This window comes from Rosa rugosa, chromosome 6, assembly GCF_958449725.1.
Source record: "Rosa rugosa chromosome 6, drRosRugo1.1, whole genome shotgun sequence".
In the NCBI taxonomy this organism is placed as follows: domain Eukaryota; kingdom Viridiplantae; phylum Streptophyta; class Magnoliopsida; order Rosales; family Rosaceae; genus Rosa; species Rosa rugosa.
The window spans coordinates 45535025-45559955 of record NC_084825.1 but is presented as its reverse complement, the minus strand read 5'-3'; the positions used below and the strand labels follow the sequence as shown (position 1 = coordinate 45559955).

At 38.6% G+C, this 24931-nt stretch overlaps 3 protein-coding genes, 1 non-coding gene and 3 pseudogenes across 5 annotated transcripts; all 7 read right to left on the bottom strand.

Moving 5' to 3' along the window:
- Nucleotides 1–24931, bottom strand: part of LOC133714460 (heat shock cognate 70 kDa protein-like) — a 76626-nt pseudogene that overhangs the window by 28734 nt on the left and 22961 nt on the right.
- On the bottom strand, nucleotides 1286–4232 carry LOC133714458 (heat shock cognate 70 kDa protein-like). 2 transcript variants are annotated; one of them, XM_062140581.1, is made up of 3 exons: nucleotides 4087–4232; nucleotides 3529–3766; nucleotides 1286–3352 (listed from the first exon to the last, which is right to left on the bottom strand). In XM_062140581.1, the coding sequence occupies exons 2-3, from the start codon at nucleotides 3743–3745 to the stop codon at nucleotides 1968–1970; spliced, it is 1602 nt and encodes a 533-aa protein (XP_061996565.1). In that variant the 5' UTR covers nucleotides 3746–3766; nucleotides 4087–4232; the 3' UTR covers nucleotides 1286–1967. The 2 variants fall into 2 exon arrangements, with proteins under 2 accessions (XP_061996565.1, XP_061996567.1); XM_062140583.1 differs by having other exon boundaries at nucleotides 3529–3751.
- On the bottom strand, nucleotides 6986–10746 carry LOC133714461 (heat shock cognate 70 kDa protein-like; annotated as a pseudogene).
- On the bottom strand, nucleotides 11260–14933 carry LOC133716871 (heat shock cognate 70 kDa protein-like; annotated as a pseudogene).
- LOC133714462 (KIN17-like protein) lies at nucleotides 14858–16226 on the bottom strand. Its single transcript, XM_062140588.1, has one exon. The coding sequence runs from the start codon at nucleotides 15954–15956 to the stop codon at nucleotides 14997–14999; it is 960 nt and encodes a 319-aa protein (XP_061996572.1). The 5' UTR covers nucleotides 15957–16226; the 3' UTR covers nucleotides 14858–14996.
- On the bottom strand, nucleotides 17291–17854 carry LOC133716869 (uncharacterized mitochondrial protein AtMg00810-like). Its single transcript, XM_062143516.1, has 2 exons — nucleotides 17608–17854; nucleotides 17291–17415 (listed from the first exon to the last, which is right to left on the bottom strand). Exons 1-2 carry the CDS (start codon nucleotides 17852–17854, stop codon nucleotides 17291–17293), a joined length of 372 nt encoding a protein of 123 aa, XP_061999500.1.
- Nucleotides 22819–22955, bottom strand: LOC133719124 (U6atac minor spliceosomal RNA). Its single transcript, XR_009850852.1, has one exon. It is a non-coding gene; the product is annotated as a U6atac minor spliceosomal RNA (small nuclear RNA).

Below are 24931 nucleotides of genomic sequence, written 5' to 3'. Positions count from 1 at the left end.
CGTCAGATTTGACTTTGGATTTGGGCCGGATTTGGTACCCGGGTCACATTCAACTCCGGATCTTGGATCCGAGACAGCTGCTCATATTGATCTGGTATTTGTTCTGGTTCTTGGGAGTTCGTTTGCTAATTTTCGAGTTTTTGACACCCTCGGTTACTTTCGAACTCCCGGTGAGCGAATCACCTCTCCTAGGTGATCATATCACCGGTTACGGTTACGGTTACTCCTATATTTACACTGCTCTCGTGACATATGCAGTGCAGCGATGTCGTCCGACATCAAGTCACATGGTTACCTTTAATTTTAGATGCGTCGTGTTATGCTTTATTGTTTTTCCTTCGATACTTCTGCATCGCTCCATGTACTATTCAATTTCACTTAATATAGTTTGTTGTCTTTCCCTTCAAAAAAAAAAACTAATATTTTAGAAATGAGAGTCAAAACCCAACCGATAATTTAACGTTTGTGTTCAGTTTGAACCGAAGCTTTTTTTTTCTTTCTTTTTTTGCCAAGAACCGTGTCAAACTGTCAATTTTGGTCTGGTTCAGGCTGGTTCCTCAGCTCCTGAGTCCAAGAGTCCAGCCCTAGAAGAGACTATATGTAGTCTACAAATGGCAATACTAATTAAACTTGATAGGAACTGGAACAATTACCCCAATTAACTACCATATATTTGATTCATAGGTAATTCCAACTATAATAATTAGATTAATCCATGAACATTTCTTGTGAAGCTGTAGAACCATGTGGATCGGTAGAATATAAGTAGTAACTCAATGATTTAAAACACACAATTGATGACCAGAGGCTTTGCCCAATCTTTTAATTCCTTAGTCGTCTCCTTCATTTTATGTGTTAAGTTTGGTTTTTTAATTTTTGTAGATTTGTTAGTTTACTATTTTATCCTTATTTGATATAAGGACTTCTATCTTTGACAGAGTGAAGAAAAACACTGTAGGATCCAAAAGCAAAAACCAATCCCAACAGCTATTCAGGTGCCTTTGGAATTGAGGATTTTTAGAAAAATTGCATCCTTCCAGTATATATAATTATATATTGGAAACGTTGTAGAGTGGATAATCGTAATGGAAGAATGAAACAAGATAAGTCGTGAGATTTCTCGATGGAATATAATTAAAGGTTGATGTGAATATATATTAAATAGGTAAATAGGGCATTATTTTTGCTGAAAATTAGAAAAAGAAGTTGAAATCTAACTCAGAGAGATGACCTGCGCCATGTATCGGGTTAACTTGATGGTATGAAAATTGAAAAGACGTTAGCCCCAGAAACACTTCATTGTTTACCTTGTTCTTCAATGAAAGTAACATTACACAGTTCTCCAACACCCATGTATGTATTCACTAGTTTCAACCAATTGAAGTAATCATATCTGTCCAACATTTATACCCTTGTAAAGTTGAGATGTCTTGCAGTCGACTTCCACAATTTGCCAAAAGTAACTTGCCATATGAAATGATTTGGCAGGAAAGTTGGGTAAGCCTATAGCATTTTCCTATATTAACATCAAAACTTCAAGAGCTCTAGAGTTTTCTGATACAAAAACAGAGAGGAGAGTTCTAGCACTAGAGCTTCACAGTTTCACTAAAGCTCTATCTTTAACCAGATTTCTGGTAACAGGTAAGTCCGAAGACTATTCTCGTCCCTATCAGCCGAGATGCCAACCATCTCCCTAAAGCTCTATCTTTCCTCTTGCATTGCACATTGAGTATGTGCTTTACAACATTCTCAAGAAAATGCAGTAGATTTTAATATCTGAAGTAGAGTAAATGCCAAGAAAAATGCCATAAAACGACCTCAAGAGGACAATACCCTCGAACAAACATAACTGGCGTTAATGAAAGAGACTCATGACCAAGCCAACAAAGGAGCATCCATCAACGGGATTCCCCAAAAAAAGAAACACACCTGCTGATTCAGTCTTAGGTCGCCATAGTTAGCAATTCCTACCTCACATTCTCAATGCCTTCAAAAGTTCTTTTATCACTGTTGATTGTAATCCCCTTCTTTTGGCCTGTGGACATGTCCTCAGCAGAGACACTCAAGATACCATTTGCATCAATATCAAAGCAAACATCAAATTTGGCTTGACCTTTAGGAACTGGAGGAATGACATCAAGTGAAAATTTACCTAGAAAGTTATTTTGTGTGGCTATTCTACTCTCACCCTCATAAACAAAGAAGCTAACTGGACTTTGGTTGTCAAAAGCATTTGCTAAGATCGTTTTCCTTTTGATGGGAATGCGAGAGTTTCTTGGAATCATCACATTCATGTAATACTTGAAGTTGTGAGGGTCAGTAGTATCAGCACACTCCACTCCAAGTGAGAGAGGGGTGACATCCAAGAGAGTGAAGTCTTGAAGTTTCCCACGGAGGTTCCCACCTGTCAAGACTGCAGCTTGAACGGCTGCACCATATGCTATTGCCTCATCAGGATTTATGCTCTTGCACAGCTCCTTCCCCTTGAACACATTCTGTAGCAGTTGTTGCACCTTGGGAATTCTAGAAGAGCCACCAGCAAGAACGACATCATGCACACTACCTACGTCCATTTTGGCATCCTCCAAACACTTTTCCACAGGCTCCATACACTTATTGAAGTAATCAAGGTTGAGTTGTTCAAATTTGGCACGAGTAAAAGTCAGATAGAAATCAATACCTTGATGCAAACATTCAATTTCAATGTCAGTTGTAGTTGTAAATGAAAGTCTCCTCTTTGCCTTTTCACATGCATTTCTTAACCTCCTAAGAGTTCTGATGTTTCCACTGACATCCAAATTGCGTTTCCTCTTAAATTCCTCAACACAGTAATTCACCATTTTGGTATCGAAGTCCTCACCTCCAAGATGAGTATCTCCAGCAGTGGCTTTCACTTCAAAGACACCATCACCTATTGTAAGTAGTGACACATCCAAAGTACCCCCACCCAAATCAAATATGAGTACATTTCTCTTGCTATACCAACCAGACTTCTTGTCCAGGCCATAAGCAATGGCTGCTGCTGTTGGTTCATTAATAATACGCATCACATTTAGGCCTGCAGTAATACCAGCTTTTTTTGTAGCCTCACGCTGTGAATTATTAAAGTAAGCAGGAACCGTGATCACAGCATTCTTCACAGTGGATCCAAGATAGACTTCAGCAATCTCCCGCATTTTTGCAAGAACCATACTTGAGATCTCTTCAGCAGCACACTGTTTCTCTTTGCCTTCATGCATAACCAAAATCATAGGCTTATCATCAGGACCTTCAACCACCTTGAATGGCCAGAGCTTCTTGTCACTTTGAACAGATGCATCACTGAATTTCCTGCCAATTAACCGCTTTGCATCTGCAAATTGATTCAAATAAAAGATGTAGCATTTGTTGCAATTCAGATTTGAGCCACTCAGGGGAAAATGATATATATCAAAATAAAGATAACACTTTCAACTCCTTCAAAAGCAATATTGAACTATGTGAAAACTAGAATCGGGATAGAAGAAGAAGAAGAGGAAGAAGCCTTACCGAAGATGGAGTTGTCAGGGTTTCTTATGACCTGATTAAACGCTGCTTCTCCTACCAGAAGCTCAGTATCAGTGAAGGCAACACATGACGGCGTGGTCCTGTTGCCCTGATCATTCACTATGATATCTACATTATTGTTATCATGCTTCCAAACTCCCACACATGAGTACTTTGTGCCGAGATCAATTCCGATTGCATGACCTTCTATTTCAGCCATTCTCACCTAAAAAACTCAAAACTAAAATAAACACACTTAATTACGATCAAAACGCTTGTGAGTTGGGCAAGTCAAAGAATTAATGCAACCATTTATGCTTTCCTACGGCCCAAATTATTATGCAGGGATGCTTAAAATGCAACCAGTCTAAACAAATTAGTTCTGGTTAAAGGTCCATCAATGCTTCAAACCAAACCCGAAAAGAAAACACAGACACAAGTTACCTCGAATCACCGGTAACAAATACAAACCCAGACCAGTTTCTAGGGGTTTTGGCAAAATTTGGGGATGAAAGCAGAAAATACAAAATCACATATGAAAATACATATATAGATACCAACCAATCGCGTATGGAGGTGGTCAGAGGAGGCAGCGACTGTGGAGATTAAGCGTCGGTGACTTTGTACACAGCTTTTTTATTTTTGATTTTTGCTTTTTTCTTTCTTTCTCTGGACAGACTTGAAGGATGGAAAGTTCCTCAAAGTCAAAGAGAATGAAAAGAAAGGAGATGCTCATGGCGATTAGCTTTCCCTTTCTAACGAAGCGATGTCGTTTTGGTAGGCAGCTAATTACTTATGGCGCTAAAACTTCCCGCCGGCAAACAAAAAAAAAAAAAAAAACACAAAACAAAAAACAAATTCACGCACGTCGAATTCAAGGCCAAAAAGAAATTTTTGACCAAGTCAAAAGCTGTGTCTCACACTCCTAATAGGAGACATTAAGGGGGGTGTATTGTATATAGAATTAGTGGAACTTTTAAAAAAATCTATGGAATTTAAAAGTCTGGGTGTATTCAATATAGACTTTTAACAGTCCATGAAAGTCTTGAGGTATTCAATTAGGATTTTTAAAGACTTCATGAATTCCACCAAAATCTAGGGGTATTCAATTATGCTTTTTAAAAATGAATAAAAGTACAGAGGTATTCAAAATATCATTCATACTTATGGAATTAGAAAATCATGGATAATCATGGACTTTGTAGTGTTAACTATACATACCAAACTCCAATAATTTTCCAGCCTCCAGACCAAAGATTTGAAAAAGTCTATCAAAGTTTCATCTTAAAAAAAAAAAAAAAAAAAAAAAAGTCTATCAAAGTTCTTCTCTCTACGCACGAAGAAGTTGGTCATTCATCATCTCTCTTTCTTAATTTTTTGTTTTTTCTCTAATCTTTTATGATATCAACGTTTTTTGATACCCAACATGTTCATTGTAGTTCTTGAATGTGATTTTTTTTTTTTTTCAATTGTGATACTTCGAACCCTAATAGCAATAAAAATGATTTATGAAACCCTAAAACCCAAATATTGTGGTCTACCCCTAAGACCTTGAATAGTGTTGCTATGGCATACTAAATTTTATCTTATTAATTAATTATTCTCATTAATTTGAATTTATATTATGGTTCAAAGAAAGGTTGAACAATTGAATTTCAATTGATTGATTATAGATCAAGACATTGACCAATATTTGCTACAATATATGTTAATCGGTGAAAACAAAATTGATGAGAATAATTAACCATAAACATCAAGTGATCTATATTGCATATTTATGTTGTTGGGAGATTAGGAATGAGAACAAACTCGCTAGACAGACTAACGATCATTCATTTGAGTCAATTTCTATTAGAAGATACTTGAGCATTGAAGAGACAACGAGTTATTATATTGTTTTGTGTTTGGGTTGCTTTTGTTTTGTTTTTTTGTTTTTTGTTTTTATATTTTGTACATGCTAGGAAATCTGTAGAAGTCATTCATAATAAAGTATATAGATTTTCATGAATCAATAAAAGTCTGTTGCTAAAATCAATGGTTTTAAGAAATCCATAACAGTCTATCAACTTTTTAAAGAGTCTGTGGACTTTTCAAAAAGTCTGTCATTTAAAAAAAGTCTGCACAAATCCAAATACAATACACCCCCCTAAGGTTTGTCAATTGTCACCTATAATTTCGTCTCTGAGTATCTTCTTGTAGACTCTTGGCCTCAAATCTTAACAAAAGAGAAAGAAAGAAATATACAAGTAGCGCCAAATGAGGCCTAGTTTGGGATTGCTGTGACTTTAAAAAAAAACTGCTGCTGCTGTACTGTGAGAATAATCAGCTGTCAATTTTAAGTTTCGTGTTTGGTAAATAATATTTTTAAAAGTGCTGTCTGTACATAAAACAACTGCAGAGCAAACAGATCCACAGCAGCTTCTAAAAGCAACCTCTGGACTGCTTCTAAAATCTGCTGCCAGTGAGTGATCTATAACTTTCATTTAAAGCTGCTTTTTATTTATTTACCAAACACAATAAAATCTAAAATTTTGAACAAAAGCTGATTTTTTTTAAAAGCAAAGCAATCCCAAACGGGGTCTGAGAGAAAACAGAGAAAAATAAGTCATATTGAGGTTTGAAGAAGAGAAGAGAACGAGATTAGGTTAGGATAGAAATAAGAGAAACGAAGATATATGAAAGACAATAATAAAGATTTAGGAGATTAGGTTAGAAAGAGGAAGATTAATAGAGATTTTAGCAGACAGCATTTTTTCATTCAAACACCTAGGTTTAAGATTAAAGAGACTAGGGATGGGCTTGGATCGGCTTCGTCCAGTTATTAGCTGGAATTGACACCGAACCAATGGAACCCAGTTCGGTTCGGTTACTCAATTCTTGGGTCAACTTCAATGTCCCAAAAAAAATTCTTTACATACAGCTTCAAAGACAATGGCCAGGGTTTTTTGATTTTGTTAGAGAAAGTAATATGATGTATACAACACTGTTGTGCTAGCATAAGCTTGTGACAATATTACACACTTAAAAGTTGCCACCAAGCAAAAAACAACATAATATATGTATATTTTAGTTCAAATTAACTAATATTTCAGAAAGAAGTGTCAAAACCCAACTGTTAATTTAAAATTTCGGTTCATCATACCAAAGCATTGGTTTGGTTCGGGCCCGGTCCTCAATTCCTGGGATCTACGAGTCCAGTCCTAGAAGAGACTAATTAAACTAATTAAATTGCAAAACTAATTAAACTTCATAGGAAATCGAACAATTACCCTAATTAACTACATACATTTGATTCATAGAATATAAGTAGTGACTCAGAGATTTAAAACAACACAATTGACGAGCAGAGGCTTTTGCACAGATGGTTTAAAACATACAAAACATAAATAGCCAAGTAGGCAAGTAGCAAAGTCCATTAACATCAAACTGATGTAGATTTTATAACATCATTCCTCATTTCTTACACCATCTTCTCAATTCCCTCACAAGATCTCCGGTCACTGTTAATCGTAATCCCTCTCTTCTGACCGGTGGACTTGTCCTCAGCATAAACACTAAGGATACCATTAGCATCAATATCAAAACAAATATCGATTATAGGGACACCAATGGGAGATGGAGGAATGTCATCCAGGATAAATTCACCCAAAAAGTTATTGTCCACAGCTGCTGAACTCTCACCCTCATAAATGGCTACTCTGCCACTACATTGTCCATTAGAGGTAGTAGTGGAAGTTCGCTTCACAGTGATGCGGGAAGCGTGAACACGATAGTAAGAGACTCCGTCAAGCGTCGAAAGCCATATGAGATGAGCTAGAATCCACTAGCAATTACGGGCACAGCCGTAAGAAAAATAGAGAAACTTCTCTAATATTTGGTTTTTTATTGATAACTTCAATGAAAATTACAATCTAAGAGGAGCTTTATATAGAGCACATAGCATAAACCTAATACAACTAGAAAACAAAAAGAACAATTTATTATAGACTAAAACTAGGAAAGCTAATTAAAGAAAAATCAGAAATAGAATCCTAGATACTAAAGAATATTACGCAAATATGTAATTGGAATCCCAACCAAGATTTTGCTCGAGAATCCCGATATATCCAAAATAGTAATTTATGATTAATTTCATCATTAAGAAGCCTATTTGAATACCAATTTTCAATATTCAAATCATTCTTCTTAATGTGAAGACGTTTCTTTCTTTTCGAGATTCTTTGTTGAAGTTGGCTAAAATCTCGTCCTACATCAGTCTCCTCCACTTGAAAAGAACTCGACCTCGAGTTCCTCTTGTATGCAGCTCGATCGTTGGTAGGAATAAAACATGATAAGCCATCAACTTCAATATTCTCGAAATTAAAAGGTATCACCATGAATCCAATACCGTAGACAAGTTTAGAATAAGCCTCTTGAAACTTGAACTCCTCCACTTGAAAAGGGATGGGCATTGACTTCTCATTGGGTTGATCTTGAACACAATTAGCCATGCATGACATGGATATCATCGTGATGAATGAATCAGCTTCCTTGTCTTTAATGAGCTTCTCTTCAATTTTCAAAGTGGCTTCTTCATGTTCTTTTTCGCACACCTCAGGATGGTCATTCTTGATGTTCTTCTTTCCAAGCTTGATTTTAATTTTGTGCGACTCCCACCTAAATAAATATGTGTTGTCTTTGCAAGTTTGCAATAACCACCTTTGACGCTTTCCTGCCATGGTCTTCCAAAAAGCACATCAGTGTCGTCCATGTCAATCACATGACAAGTAATCTCTTCTTTATAAAATTTTCCCATAGAGACAGGAACTTTACAAACCTCTGTTACTTGTGCATATTCATCCTCTCCAAATGGAATCCAGTATGGATCACTCAGCTTCACTGTCGGTAATTGAAAATAATCCACAACTTTGTTTGCTACAAAGTTCTCTCGTAGACCACTGTCAATTATTACAGAGCATACCTTGTCTTTGATGACACATGTAGTTCGGAAATCGTCGTAATCCGGCGTTGTGAATATCCAACGTTCCATGTTTCTTCTTCTTTTTTCTTCTCTTTTTTTTTTTTTTTGGATTGATGAGGTTGTCCTAGGGAGAATCCCTTGGCATGTTCCTCTTCAACGAAACTTTCTTTGATAGATACTCTACGACCAGCGTCGTTGAGGTTGGTGGTAGTGAACTTCTCCCTTGGATCGTCGTCTGCTAAGAAGCGGGCGATACCCGCTCTGATACCAAATGATGCGGGAAGCGTGAACACGATAGTAAGAGGCTCCGTCAAGCGTCGAAAGCCATATGAGATGAACTAGAATCCACTAGCAATTACGGGCATAGCCGTAAGAAAAATAGAGAAACTTCTCTAATATTTGATTTTTTATTGATAACTTCAATGAAAATTACAATCTAAGAGGTGCTTTATATAGAGCACATAGCATAAACCTAATACAACTAGAAAACAAAAAGAACAATTTATTATAGACTAAAACTAGGAAACCTAATTAAAGAAAAATCAGAAATAGAATCCTAGATACTAAAGAATATTACGCAAATATGTAATTGGAATCCCAACCAAGATTTTGCTCGAGAATCCCGATATATCCAAAATAGTAATTTATGATTAATTTCATCATTAAGAAGCCTATTTGAATACCAATTTTCAATATTCAAATCATTATTCTTAATGTGAAGACGTTTCTTTCTTTTCGAGATTCTTTGTTGAAGTTGGCTAAAATCTCGTCCTACATCACACAGTAATGGGAATTCTTAAGTTTCTTGGAATAAAAACTCCCATGGCACGTTGTGTGCCACTCGCCATGCCAAGTGACAGAGGTGTGACATCCAAGAGGCTTATATCCCGAATCTTCTCATTTCTATTCCCACTTAAAATGGCAGCTTGAACAGCAGCACCATAAGCCACTGCCTCGTCCGGATTAATGCCCTTGCACAACTCCTTCCCCTTGAAGAAATTCTGCAATAGCTGCTGTACCTTTGGAACTCTAGAAGAGCCACCAACAAGAACAATGTCATCGATACTACTTGTGTCCATGTTAGCATCACTCAAACACTTCTCCACAGGCTCCATACACTTGTTGAAGAAATCCGTGTTGAGATCTTCAAATTTGGCACGAGTAATAGTAGTAGAGAAATCAATACCCTCATTCAAACAGTCAACTTCAATGCCAATTGAAGAGGAATATGAAAGCCTCCTCTTTGCCTTCTCACATTCATTTCGTAGCCTCCTGAGTGCTCTAGAGTTTCCACTGAGATCTACATTATGCTTCCTCTGGAATTGCTCAACACAATAATTCACCATTCTGTTATTGAAGTCCTCACCTCCAAGGTGAGTATCACCAGCAGTAGCCTTCACTTCAAAGACACCATCTCCAATGTTGAGCAATGAGACATCTAAAGTACCACCGCCAAAATCAAATATCATTATATTTCTCTTACAATACAAATCAGCCTTCTTGTCAAGTCCATATGCAATGGCTGCAGCAGTTGGTTCATTGATTATACGAATCACATTTAGGCCTGCAGTAACAACATCATTTTTGGTAGCTTGACGTTGCACGTCATTGAAATATGCAGGGACAGTGATGACTATATTTTTCACAGTTGATCCAATATAGCTCTCAGCAATCTGACGCATCTTAGCAAGAATCATGGATGAAATATCTTCAGCAGCAAACTTCTTTTCTTGGCCATTTTGGGTGACCGAAATCTGAGGTTTATCACAAAGACCTTTAACAACCTTGAAAGGCCAGAGTTTTAAATCATCCTGAACAGAAGTATCACTAAATCTCCTACCAATTAACCTCTTCGCATCTGCATGTTTAGAAACACAATCAGGAAACAAAAAAGAAAAAAAAAATAAAAGGAACAAGAGGAAATGATGGATGTGTCACAAACCAGCAATCTCAATAGGTCAATAGTAATTAAAAGTTTAAAACAGGTCTAAAGATTAAAAGAAAAAAAATCCTACATTCACATGAACATACAATTTTGAGAAAGATGAGTGAGCATACCAAAGATGGAGTTGGTGGGGTTTCTGATAATCTGGTTAAGTGCTGCATCAGCAACCAATAGCTCTGTATCGGTGAAGGCAACACAAGTTATTGCCCTGATCGTTCACTATGATCTCTACATGATCATGCTGCCAAACTGCCACACATGAGTAGGTTGTCCCCAAATCAATAGCTATTGCATGACCTCTATCTCTTCCTGCCATTCTCAGTTCAAAAGGCTTGAAGAAGATTTAAAACAGAAAAAAATGGTAACAGATATGGAAGACTAATTGAGAGTCCTTTTGGTTTTATAGAGAAAAGTAAGATTTATGGGAATAAGTAGAGACAAGTTTGAAAGGGATACATGTTTTAGTCTGTTGAGCTTGCAAGAACTTATTGAGGAATGCAATAGGTCCTATAGAATTTATTTGGTTGAAATTTATTTGATAGCTTCTTCATTTTGCCCTCACAAAGAAAATATCTGTATATACACCAAAGTGAATAAACAGCATATATTAATCGATTGTGGTAGGAGTTCAAGTTTTGTGATTGTGTTGCACAAGTACTTACTGTATGTACTCTGAAATTCAAACATTGACTCTATTATATATGACCATTGAACGAAAATGTACTCCTATATGTATTTGAAATACAACCTATACTTGACCAAGAACAAAAGTATTCAATTCATATCCTGCTCAGCATTTTTGTTGTGATGGAAACAAACTTTTGTCTAAATGGAAGTTCTAAAGTGGAAATAAACAGCATTTCATAAAAACGCACATCAATATGATAGAAACATTATAACCAGAAAAGCCAATTGAGCACTATTTTGGTCTTAAACATGGCCTGATACTTCTTATTCTTAGTTCTTACATTACATAATCCCCGTATTAACACTTAATAAGTTGATTTGAATGTGGCTGATAGCTCAGTTTCAGTATCAGGCACACCTACCACACCTATTACTTCACTGATTCTTCTGCTACTGTTGATCGTAATCTCTTTCTTTTGGCCAGTGGACATGTCCTCGGTTGATATACTCAGGATACCATTGGCATCAATATCAAAGCAGATATAGATTCTTGGAACACCGCTGGGAGCTGGAGCAATGTCATCAAGCTTAAGCTTACCCAAAAAGTTATTATCTTTGGGTATTCTACTCTCACCCTCATAAATGGGAAAGCTGACAAAAGGTTGGTTGTCACTAACAGTAGTAACACCATCTCTCTTCCTTAGGGGAATTCTCGAGTTTCTTGGAATCAAGACATTCATGAACGGCTCCAAACTACCATCTTTGGAAACTTTGGCACTCCCCTCCCCAAGTGACAGAGGGGTGACATCCAATAGAGTGAAGTCTTGAAGTTTCCCAGGTACATTCTTACCATTCAAAACTGCAGCCTGAACAGCGGCACCATGTGCTATAGCCTCATCAGGGTTGAGGTTCTTGCACAGCTCCTTCCCCATGAACACATTCTGTAATAGTTGTTGCACCTTGGGGATTCGAGAAGACCCACCGGCAAGAGCAACATCATCCACACTACTTATTTCCATTTTAGCATCCCTCAAACACTTAATTACATGCTCCATACACTTCATGAAGAAATCATTGTTGAGTTGTTCAAATTTGGCACGGGTGAAAGTTACATGGAAGTCAATACCTTGATGCAGACTATCAATTTCAATGTCAGTTTGTAGACGTAAACGAAAGTCTTCTCTTTGCCTTTTCACAGGCACTTCTTAACTTTCTAAGAGCTTTTGAGTTTCCACCGACGTCCAAATCATGCTTCCTCTTGAATTGCTCGACGCAATAGTTAACCATTTTGTTGTCGAAGTCTTCACCTCCAGGGTGTGTATCTCCTGCAGTGGCTTTCACTTCAAAGACACCATCCCCTATGGTAAGTACTACACATCTAAAGTCCCTCCACCCAAATCAAATATGAGCACATTTCTCTTGCTATACCAACCTGCCTTGTTGTCAAGGCCATAAGCAATGGCTGCAGCAGTTGGTTCGTTAATAATATGCATCACCTTTAGGCCAGCACTAACACCAGCATGTTTGGTAGCCTCATGTTGCGAGTTATTGAAGTAAGCAGGGACAGTGATGACAGCATTATCCACAGTTGATCCAAGGTAAGCTTCAGCAATTTCGCGAATCTTTGCAATAACCATAGATGAGATTTCTTCAGCAACAAAATGTTTCTCCCTGCCTTTGTGGGTAACCACAATCAGAGGCTTATCACTAGGACCTCCAATTACCTTGAATGGCCAGAGCTTCATGTCACTTTGAACCAAGGTGTCACTGAATCTCCTATCAATTAACCGCTTTGAATCTGCAAATTCAATCCAAATTTCTTTTAAACAACAGAGAATAAAAGGTTATTAGGAAATTATAGATGCCAAATGTTGAATACAATCAAACAGAAATGAGAGGATACTTGGAATCAAGATGCCAATCGCAGCCACCAGCAGTTTCAATGATGCAACAAAGTCGAAAAACAAAAGGACTGAACTTAAACTTTTTTGGATTAATTTCAGTTTACCTACCTGAACTTTTACTCATTCTTCATATTAGTCCCTAAACTTCTAATTTCATCAAAATTACCCCTGAACTCCCAATTTTCATCAGCCGTGTCCAATTTTCAAAGCTCCGTCCAATTTGAAGGTTAAATCTGTCATTCGGGGCCCACTGTAAGGGCTAAAATGGTCATTTCAAGACCCAAAAAAAAAATTAGACCAAAAAAATTTATCTTCTTCTTCCTTCAAACTTCAATCCCACTCTGACGTCTTCTCTCTCATCTCTGACCTGATCTAACCTCTCCATTTCACCTCTCTCGACTCCCTCACCGAAAAACTCCAACTCCAAACCCAAAATGGCGAGGCGGCCCACATCAGGTCGAAGCCCAGACCGAGTCTCCACTGACCCAGATACCTGTGATGGAGACCGGGCCATTTCTCCGTCCTCCGGCCACGAATCGGCGGCGGACTGGTGGCGTTAGCTTTGTCTTGACGTCGCCGTCCTCCCTGTGTTCTCTTTTTCTTCATACAAGTTCCGGTGAGAGAGAATCGAAGCCCAAAATATTTTTGGGTTCGCCGATGGGTTTTCTGATTCTGGTCAAATTGTGGCGGCTTACCGGTGTCAGTAGCTTCCTCTCGTCCTTGACGACTTATCCATGGCGTTCGTTGTCTAGATAACAAGTTTTGAGGGAGAATCGAAGAAGATAACTTTTATGAGTTTCCCAGCGATTTGCTATGTTTTCCGGTGACGCTAGGCTTGGAACCCGGTATCAAACTTCATCCCCTTGTCGAGCTCTACAAGATGGTATAATCAATTTACAGTTTTGTTTAAGATTCAAGGAATTGCAATTTTGGGATATTCTGTTCCTTCGAGTTTCACTGTTCATGGTGATTCCGACTTTGCTTGGTTAATTTTCGATGACTTACGGATCACAGAACATGATTTTGGCTCTTAGATACTAGATTTGCAGAAAGTATTTTTTTTTTTTTCTGTGTGTTCGAGCACTATGCTTTGGTGAAATGTGGGGATTTTGAAGTTCTGTTGCCAATTTTCGAGCAATTATCTCTACTGTTGTTTAAATGGAGAATTTGTGGTGACAATAAGAATTGGGTGGAATTCAAGAATCTGGCCATTAAGAAGTTGTGTTATGAAACTATGGTTGTTTGGATTGAGTCTACATGAGGCAGCGGACCATGAGGGAGTGGACTCCAAATTGAAGGTTATGCAATTGTATATGCAGATGAGGATGTGCGGCTTGGACATGGTTGATGAAACAAAGAAAATTGAAGAATATATATATTTTTTTTCCGTTTTCTTCTCATTTAGGTTTGACAAGGGGTAGTATAGAAATTTAGCAATTCCATCTCCTGCCACGTCATCACTTAACGTCAAAATTGGACGGAGTTTTGAAAATTGGACACGGCTGATGAAAATTAGGAGTTCAGGGGTAATCTTGATGAAATTAGAAGTTCAGCGACTAACATGAAGAATGAGTGAAAGTTCAGGTAGGTAAACTGAAATTAATCCAACTTTTTTCTTATCAAAGTTCACCCTTCAGCTATTCATTAGCAGGACACATCATATTTTATGATCTCAACTCCTTTAAAAGCTTAAAAAGTGGATGAAACATGAAAAAGTAGATAATTAGTTTACATATGTACTACTACTAATCAAAGTAAGGAAGAAAGAGTATACGAGATTTCTCATGACCTGGTTAAATGCTGCCTCTCCAACCGACTGTTCAGTATCAGTGAAGGCAACACAAGATGGAGTAGTCCTGTTTCCTTGATCATTAACAATGACTTCTACGTGATCGTGCTGCCACACTGCCCCGCAAGAGTACGTTGTCCCGAGATCAATTCCAATTGCATGTCCTTTTTCTGATCCTGCCATTCTCACCTTGAAAACTCAAAGAAGACAAATGATCAGAGTTAGGGTGTGTTGCGGTTGCCTAAGCTAAGTGGGGGAAGAGAAATGCATGTGTCTGCCAACATGCTTGTCAATCAATTTCTTCACAACCCCTTTTTGCTTATAGTAACCCTTCTCCGCCAAAGCCTTACTCATGAACTTGACAATGATCCCCTCGCACACCCAATAGTCCTTCCTATTAACCCTCTCTTTCTTCCTCTCCTCCTCCCTCATCAACTCCTCCAACGCCAAGCTCCCTGAACCACCATTACCACCCCCGGTTTTCGCTTTCTTACTCTTCCTCTCATCCTCCACCTCCTCAAACACCAATTTCGAACTCTCCCCTTTCTCTTTCTTCAACCCCCCAAGCGCAAACCCCACTTTCACACCACTCTCCACTTTCAACTCCCTATTCACCTCCTCACCACCCTGACCCTCTACATTATCCGCATTCGGCATCGACTGATAAACCCTCTCAATCTGCTTCTTAATCTCCCTCTCCTGCTTCTCCTCCTCCGCCAAATCGGCCTTCACTCTCTTCATCTTCTCCCTCTCCTTAAACAGCGTCTCCGAATCCCTATCAATATAAGTAATAAACCACCCCTTCGGCGTCTCCTCCACCTTGCACTTGCCGGTCCTCCCCAAATGCTTCACAAACTCCGTCAGCGTGGCCCACTCCGTCGAGTTCATGTGGACGTGGTGGCGGTCGTTGATGTACTCGTTATAAATGACGGTGGCGGCGATGCGGCTGAAGCGGTGGCTGCGCTTCATGTGCTCCAAGAAACTGGTCTCGAACTCCTCCGAGTAGCCCTCGACGACGCGGTTGGGGTTCTCGCCGAAGATGAGCATCTGGCGCTGGTGGCTCTCGCTCATGCAGTGGCACTTGAAGCTGTTCTCGTCGCGGCATTGCTTCTGGCACATCTGGCAGTACCACCGGAGCTTCTGCAGCCCCTTGGCTTTGATTCGGTTCGCGATTGCCTTCGGCGTTAGGAAGTCGTTCTTCCCCATGGTGATGGTTCACGGAGATTTGGGATTGGGATTTTTGGGGGAAAAATTGGGAATGGAAAACCCTAACCCTAGGATTGGAGTTTTAGCGAAAGGGGAAAGGCGCGATCTTTGCTAGAGAAAAGGTTGGGTGTCAAATTTGGAGTCGGAAGAAGTTGCCGGACGTGAAAGATTGGCCGGAAGAAGAGTATCGGAGAGAGAGGGAGACGGTACCTAACTACCTATTGGCTTCTCAGGCTTTCTTTATATTCCCGAGTCCTCTCCTTCGTTTTATGTTTTTTTTGGGTACAATTTTATGTGTTACTTCTTTAACACATACACATACAAGTGTTTTGTTACATTCTCAAAAAAAAAAAAGTGTTTTGTTTTGTTTTGTTTGTTTGTTTTTTTTTTTGGTTTTTTTTGACAAAAAAAAAAATTGCAATAAAAAAAGAAAATCTCTGGTAACATCCACCCCCCAACTAATCCAACTGGAACGCTGGGCACACAAAAAAGGATAGACAGTAAAACCATATTCTAGGATACATAGTTTTTCAATTTTTAGTTTTTCAATTTTCGTAAATTGTTAGTTTACTATTTTATCCTTATTTGATGAAATGACTTCTATCTTTGGCATAAGTTTTGTAGGATACTGAAAGTTTGACCGTCTTAGAATCATTCACATAATTTCGTTAATTTTGCATAAACCAATTCCAAGTTTCCAACAATTCAGGTGGCTTTCTGAATTGGAAATTTAAAAAAATGCATCCTCTTTTTTTCTTTGCAGAGAGGAAAAAAAAAATGCATCTTCCAGGTATAAGTGACCCAGCACCTATAATTTAGCTCCGGATTGTAGCCAATGACCCAATTATTTAATCACTCTCTAATTCATAGCCAAAGCGACGAAAGGCAACATTGATTTTAAAGACCAGTGTTTGGCAGGATTAATTTCGAGTCCCATGAAACGACATGTTGGCAAAAAATGATTTTTTTTTTTTTTTGACTTTGTCAAGGGGAACCCAAAGGCTTCCTAGGCCCAAGATAAACCCCTTCGGAGCATGTGAAATGCTCCAACTGTGCATTGCAGCACAGTGCCTGGCCACTTTGACAGCTTCGGGGTTCGAACCTAGGTTTGGTAACATTATTTCAGCACTTTACGAATCATATGATATGATGTATCAGAAAAATATTTGAGGTGGAATTAATATTCTCATTGATACTAGAAGATTATATACAGACTAGGTTCTTGTACAACAAGTAAATCCCTACAAGTTAGGGATACAAGGAATATTACAAATAATCTTCTAAAGATACACATAATTACAATATTAATTACAGAATATTCTTAACACTTCCCCTCAAGTTGGAGAGTGAATATCAAGTACTCCCAACTTGCATAACAAGGCTTTGAACTTGTCTTTGCCCAATGCCTTTGTGAATATATCTGCTAACTGTTGTAAAGAACCAACGTATCGGGTGCTGACTGAACCATTCAATACCTTGTCTCAAATAAAATGACAATCCATTTCAATATGACGTGTTCTCTCATGAAAAACTGGGTTTGCGGCTATGTGTATAGCTGCTTGATTATCACAATGCAAAATAGCAGGTCTAGAAATAGGCATATGCAAATTAGCAAACAAATATTGTAGCCAAGTGAGTTCACAACATGTACCAGCCATTGCTCTATACTCGGCCTCAGCACTAGACAATGAGACCGTCTTTTGTCTTTTGATACGCCATGAGATCAAAGAATCTCCTAAGAAAACACAATATCCAGTAGTAGACCGACGAGTAATAGGACAACCCGCCCAATCTGAATCACAAAAAGCTCTCAAATTCAAATTGCTATTGGAACTTAAAAGCAAACCTTGGCCAGGAGAGGATTTCAAGTATCTGACAACTCGAAGTGCAGCAGCCATATGAGGTTGACGCAGCTCATGCATGAATCTACTAAGAACATGAACAGAATAGGTAATGTCGAGTCTTGTGATTGTAAGATATATAAGCCATCCAACCAAACGTCTATATGCAGCCAGATCCTTAAGTAGCTCATCTTTATTTGATAATTTGGCTTATTTCATGGGAAAATCAACTGGCTTTACACCCAAAAATCCAGTGTCCTTGATAATTTCTAAAGCATACTTGCATTGAGATATATAAATGCCCTTTTTTGAACGAGCAATCTCAAGTCCAAGGAAGTATTTAAGCTCACCCAAATCTTTGATGCGAAAGCGGGTGTGAAGAAATTGTTTGAGAGCTTTGATGGAGTCAAGGTTGTTCCCAGTAATGAGGATGTCATCAACATAAAGTAATAATACTGTGAGGAAATTACCGACCTTTTGAACAAAAAGAGAATAGTCAGCCTTTGATTGAGTGAATCTGGCAGCAAGAATTGCTTCTATAAACTTGGCAAACCATTGACGAGAGGCTTGCTCCAAACCATATAAGGACTTGTTAAGGAGACACACATAATTCTTCCCATGTCGCCGAAGACCTGGATTAGGAGACATGTACAGCTCTTCTTGCAAATCACCATTAAGAAAAGCATTATTAATGTCAAGTTGGTGAAGAGACCAACTTTGACAAGCAGTAATGGCAAGGAGGCCGCGGACAGTATCATCTTTGCTGTGGGTGAAAAAGTATCATGATAATCAATCCCAACAGCTTGAGTGAAGCCCTTGGCAACAAGGCGAGCTTTATACCTCTCAATAGAACCATCAGCATTATATTTAATTCGATAGACCCATCTGCAAGCAATAGGACATTTTCCAGGAGGAAGTGGGACGAGTGTCCAAGTGTTGTTGGCAGTGAGAGCGGAAAGTTCATCGTCCATTGCTTGCTGCCATTTAGGATCAGAGGCTGCATTTGCATAAAAAGAGGGCTCATCAGCCTTGCTGATGGAAGCAACATAAGAAAGATGGGACGGTGAGTACCGTTAATAAGAGATGAAATTACAAAGAGGGTAACGCATACTTGGTGGAGGACTTGGCGGAGGAGATGATAAATGGTGTGGTGGCAGAATCACTTGCGAGCAGACATAATCACGGAGACGAGTGTTAGGCGCATGGGAACGTTGGGAATGGCGGAGCGCCGGTTCAGGCGCTTGTGCTAGCATAGGGTTAGGCACGGGTTCAAGTGCGGGTTCAGGAGCGAGGTCAAGCACCGGGTGAGGCGCTTCAAGTGCCGGTTCAGTCATTGAGTCAGGCGCATGTGCGACAGAAAACGATGGAGAAAGAGACGTAGGTACATTAAAGTAGGCCTGGGCATTTTAGCTCGAAAGCCCGAAAACCAGGATCGAATCGATCCGGACCTTCAGGTCCGGGCCGGGCTTTGAGGAAAAAAAATATAGAAAAAAATAAAGCCCGGACCATTTGCATTTAAACGGGCCGGTCCTAGGCCCTGATATTCATAAGCCCCAAAGCCCGAAGAAAGGCCTGAAGAAATATAACCCTATATTCCTAAGTATACTGTCTTCAGTGTCTTGACTAAGACCCTTGACTTCAGTCAACATTCAAAAATTCGCAGCCTTCTTCTGCAACCCCGACCCTTTCCTAAACTCAACCCCGACCCTTTCCTAAACTGGCAATCTGGCATAGTGCCATCTGCAGCCTTCGTTTCAGAAACCCAGTATCCTAGCAGCTTGAACCCAGCAATTGATTCCTAGATTTTCCCTTAGCCCTCAAGCACAAAGTCCTAGCATTCGCGATTTCAAATACCGAGTTTTTCCGATTTTTCGATTTCCAGAAACCCAGCAATCCGTAGCATCTGCAGCCTTCGAGTTCTTCGATTCCTGGCCTTCTTCGATTACTAACACGATTCCTTAGCCCTCAATCGATTCATAGCTTACTCGATTAATAGCTTTCTCGATTTTTCGATTTCCAGAAACCCAGCAATCCCTAGCCCTCAATCCATTCATAGTTTACCCGATTTCGAATTCGAACAAGTACATAGCTTTCCCGATTTCCAGAAACCCAGCAATCCCTAGCCTTCAATCCCTTCTGGTCTTCTTCAATTACTAACCCAGTAACTCGAAACCCAATCCCCTTCAGTTTTCCATTTCGATGATGAAACTGTGGAGAAAATGAAGGTAATCAAAATTGGACATTTTGGGCCTGAAAACCCGGCAGGACCGGACCGGGCCCTCACGGTCAGGGCCTTCATGGTCCCTATAACTGAAAAATGTTATTTGAGCCAGGCCAGAATAAAACGGGCTTGGTCCCGGGCTTAGCAGATTGACATGTGGTCCCGGCCCGTGCCCAGGCCTACATCAGAGGAAGATGATGGCTGCAAATCTGGGACTGGGTTAGGTAACACGGGATCAGAAGAAGAAAAAGGAGAAAGAGTTTGGGGAGGAAAATGAAAGGTATCTTCAAGAAAAAGAACATCCCTATTGGTAAAAATTTTCTTTGTTTCTAGATTGTAGAGCTTATAAGCTTTCTGGCCCATTGGATACCCAAGAAAAATGCATTTTTGAGCTCATGGTGCATATTTTGAAGCTGGGTGAATAGAAGTAGCAAAAGCAACACATCCAAAAACACGCATTCGAGAATAGTCAGGAGGCTTATGATAAAGAATTTCAAATGGGGTTTTCTTATTCAATAAAAATGTAGGAAGTCGATTTTTTTCTTTTTTCTTTTTTTTTTTGGCTAAAAGATCGTGGATAGGAGAGGAAAAAGCCTCCTTATCGCACCAATTTATTAATCAAAGAAGAAGAGTGAAGGAGGGGGACCAAAACCAAAACCTCCTAGAAAAAAACAAACAACAGACTAACTAACACGAAATTAAGGTAGACCTCTAATGTCACAATTACAATATGATACTATAAAAGGTGGAGGATCATCCCACCACACCAAATTAGAACAAGACGTACCATGATTTGCCAAAGCATCAACTATTTTATTTCCTTCTCGAAAAGTATGAGAAGCTCTAAAACTCATCTGAGAGATTTGGTATAAGCAATTCAACCAATGAACTCGAAGAGGCCAAGGGACAAGAGAAGGTGTAGGAAGTCGATTAATTGTGTAGGCAGCGGTAAGAACACATTCCCCCCAAAAATCAATTGGCAAGTGAGATTGGAAGCGGAGCGCCCTAGCAGTTTCTAGAAGATGTCTATGTTTGTGTTCAACAACACCATTTCGTTGGGGTGTGTAAACGCAAGAATGTTGAAAAATAACCACTTGTTCAAGAAAAAAATCCTGTAAAGAAAGAAATTCCGCCCCATTATCAATACATATTTGTTGAACATGAGTCTGAAATTGAGTTTTGACATAAGCAAAAAAAAATTGAAGCAAAGGTTGTGTTTTACTCTTATGGCACATTAGGAAAACCCATGTAAAACGAGAAAAATCATCCACAATAGTTAAAAAATAATGAGCGCCATTGAGTGAAGGAGTTTTATGTCATCCCCAAATATCACAATGTATAAGAGAAAAACATTGAGAAGTTGATATTAAACTAGAAGGAAAAGGTTGGCGAGTTTGTTTAGCCAAAGGACAAATTTCACACTTACTGTTGGAATCGAAATGAAAATGAAGCGACTCATTGTCTATATATTGTAAACGGGCAGGAGAAGGATGCCCCAAATGGCGATGCCAAAGGTCGGAAGATGGTAAGGTGAGAAGGAAAAGGGTGTTTGGATGGGGAGATGGAAGCTAGCGCCACAAGATAATAAAGGTCTCCTCGTCTCTTACCCACACCAATTATTGTCCTCGAAGCCAAGTCCTGCAAAATACACCAAGATGGAAAAAAAGTTACCGAACAATGTAAGTCATCTATAGTTCTTCTAATAGATAAAAGATTGACATCAAATGAAGGCACACAGAGAACATCTCAGAAAAAGGCATCATTGATTTTAATTGACCCCTTCATGAAAATATGAGCTTTGGTACCACTAGGCAAAGAAACTGGTGGCAGTGAAGTATTCTTCTGACTACTTGCGAACAACTTTGGTGAGTTAATAATATGATTGGTCACTCTACTATCGATAATCCATCGATTAGGGGCAACTGGTGACAAAGCAAACTTGGAAGCACAAGCCATGAGAAGATGATGAAAAAGATAACGCAGCAAGTGGTGCGGCGCAAATAAAATGAGAGCTACGGTTTTTAGGCCTGCTCTGATACCATATCAGAAAAATATTTGAGGTGGAATTAATATTCTCATTGATACTAGAAGATTATATACAGGTTCTTGTACAACAAGTAAATCCCTACAAGTTAATTAGGGATACAAGGAATATTACAAATAATCTCCTAAAGATACACATAATTACAATATTAATTACAGAATATTATTAACCCAACACCTATCGGGTGATTAAGTTGGGACAATATTGGTACAATGATGGACCACGGGCCACGCTTGTTGCTGTTTAACATGATGCAATATGCAAAATTTGAAGAGTGGATGCTGCAAGTCTGTAACTTGCTTTGAAATGGTAGTTTTATTATTATTATTATTATTATGAAACTCTCGATGAAACATAATTGATCGAAGGTCGATTTGAATGTAGGTTAATAGGTAAAACTGTAAAAAGGTATTATTTTTGCTGAAAAAATAGAAAAAGAAGTTGAAATCTAATTGCCATGTATCAGGTTAAATGGATGGAATGAAAAAACATTAGCTAAAAGAAACACTTCAGTTTACCTTGTTCTTCAATGGAAGTTACATTACACAGTTCTCCAACTCACATGTATGTACTCTCTAATTTCAACCAGTTGAAGTAATCATATTTTGTCCAACATTTATACCCATGTAAAGTTGAGATGTCTTGCAAGTTGCAATCGACTTCCACAATTTGCCAAAAGTAACTTGCCAAATAAAATGATTTGGCAGGAAAGTTTGGTAAGCTTATAGCATTTTCCTATATCAACATCAAAACTTCACAGAGACGAGAGTTCTATCTAGAGCTTTCACAGTTTCACTAAAGCTCTATCTTTAATCAGATATGTGGTTACAAGTAAGTCCGCAGACTGTTCCCGTCCCTGTCAGCGGAGATGCCAACCATCTCTGTAGGTACAAGTTTTGACGAACTTGGTGTATTGGCATTCCTATACAAAATGTTGAAGTATCGTACAGGCTGATCCAAGAGAATCTCAGGTAAATGTATCCATGCATACATGGTCAGTCTTGTGTGTTAATTAGTGGTCGGTCTAGGAAAGTATCTTTGGGGTTTAATATTTTTTATATGAAGATATTTTTCTGTTTGCCAAATCGTGTTATTGAAATCCTAAGTGATTTAGGATTTGGTGTCTTTAATTAGTTATCCTTAATCAAAAAGATTTTGTTTCCTAATAGGATTATAATTAAGGTAGAATCTTGGTTGATTGGAACACACGTTGGTTCTGAAGATATTCAATAAAAGAGACGTCCATATGGGTGAACCATTGACGCAAGAATTATTTAAGTAGTCTTGCTAGCTTGTTTGCTTAAGATTGAGTGATCATAAGAGTAAAAAAACTTGGTCCATGTTTAAGCTAGTGTTCTTGGTCATTTGTTCATAATTCTCTTGAGATCAGTAGAGAAGCTATGAAGAAAAAAAGCGATAGTTGGAGATTGTTCAAGTGAAGAAGGAGTTCAAGATTGAAGACAAACTTCTCATTAGTTTTGTCTAGTGATTGTAGCCGAGCTAGTGCTACTTGAGTTTTTAAAGAAAATATCCTTCATCATAAGTAAATTGTTTATTTTGGGTTCTCAAGAGTAAGAGCCCTGCAGTGTTTTAATCTCATATTTGAGGTTTTCACTGCGTAACCAAAAATCATGTGTTCTGTTTGATTTTCTGGTTTCTGCCCAGTAAGGATTGAAACGTGCCTATCAATCCCCGATTTCCAGAAAATATGTTATGTTCTTGTATTTTCACTTGGTATCAGAGAAGGTTCTAAAGATTTTTAGTTGATCCGTGGTCAAGGATGGAACGTGAACGTGACAGAGCCTCCAGTTCCATAAATTGCCCGCCCCTATTTGATGGGGAGGATTACTCACAATGGAAGATCATGATGAGGGCATTCCTCTACTCTCAAGATGAAAATATGTGGAATATAGTTGAGACTGGATGGGAACACCCAACCAAGGCTGAAGACTCAAAGAAAGTAGAAGGGACATCTGCAAGAGTTCTTAAGCCTAGGAAGGAATGGACAGAAGATGAGGTTCGGAATAGAAGTTGTGATTTCAAGGCACGGAATTCCTTATACACAGCTTTATCCAAGAAGGAGAGGGTGAAAATCAGCCATTGTGACACGGCTAAACAAGCATGGGATCTTCTTCAGGTCACTTATGAAGGAAATAAAAAGGTTAGAGGTCAGAAGCTTCAGAGACTTGTCTCCAAACAGACAGCTATAGAGGAAGCTCAAGACCTGGACACCTATTCTCTTGACGAACTAGTAGGAAATCTCAAAACTTTAGAGATGAGACTCAAGCCTGAAAAAAAGGTAAAAGGTGTTGATTTTTCCTCCATTAAAAAGAAAGAATATATTGTTGATGATTCTGTAGATTTAGCTTTGCTGACGAAAGAGTTCAAAAATTAAAAAAAAAAAACAAAAACTCTTCTGCAAACTCTTCGAAATTTTTTTCTAACAAACCTAAATGCTTTGAGTGTGGTGGAATTAGACATCTTCCTGCCGATTGTGGCAACAAGAAGTATAATTCACGTGGTAACAAGGCTTTAAAGTCCACATGGAGTGATAGTGATGAAGGCTCTCAATCAGATGGTGAAGAGGTAAATCTTGCTCTTACTTCCTCTCTTGATACTGAATTATCTAATGATTCTGGCTTAGAAGATGATACTCTTGATGAAGAAACAAATGAAAAATGCAAGCAATTGTATATTTCTTCAAGGATTGTTCTTCAGAAAAATAATAAACTTGAAGAAAAAGTCGAATCTTTAAGAGTGGAAAAGATAAAAATTGAGCAAAAATTTGAAATTTCTTTAAAAGAATGGGAAAAAGAGCGTACTGACCTTGTTGATAAGATTAAAGTTTTGCAGGTTGAAGTCAAGGCTC

What these genes read in the sequence shown, in the direction of transcription:
- LOC133714458 (XM_062140581.1), bottom strand. Translation starts at nt 3,745, where the DNA reads ATGGCTGAAATAGAAGGTCATGCAATCGGAATTGATCTCGGCACAAAG. An exon ending in CCCTGACAACTCCATCTTCG is followed by an intron (nt 3,353 to 3,528) that starts GTAAGGCTTCTT and finishes ATCAATTTGCAG; the next exon opens with ATGCAAAGCGGTTAATTGGC.
- LOC133714462 (XM_062140588.1), bottom strand. Translation starts at nt 15,956, where the DNA reads ATGGGGAAGAACGACTTCCTAACGCCGAAGGCAATCGCGAACCGAATC.
- LOC133716869 (XM_062143516.1), bottom strand. Translation starts at nt 17,854, where the DNA reads ATGGCTGCTGCACTTCGAGTTGTCAGATACTTGAAATCCTCTCCTGGC. An exon ending in CGAGTATAGAGCAATGGCTG is followed by an intron (nt 17,416 to 17,607) that starts GTACATGTTGTG and finishes TGAATGGTTCAG; the next exon opens with TCAGCACCCGATACGTTGGT.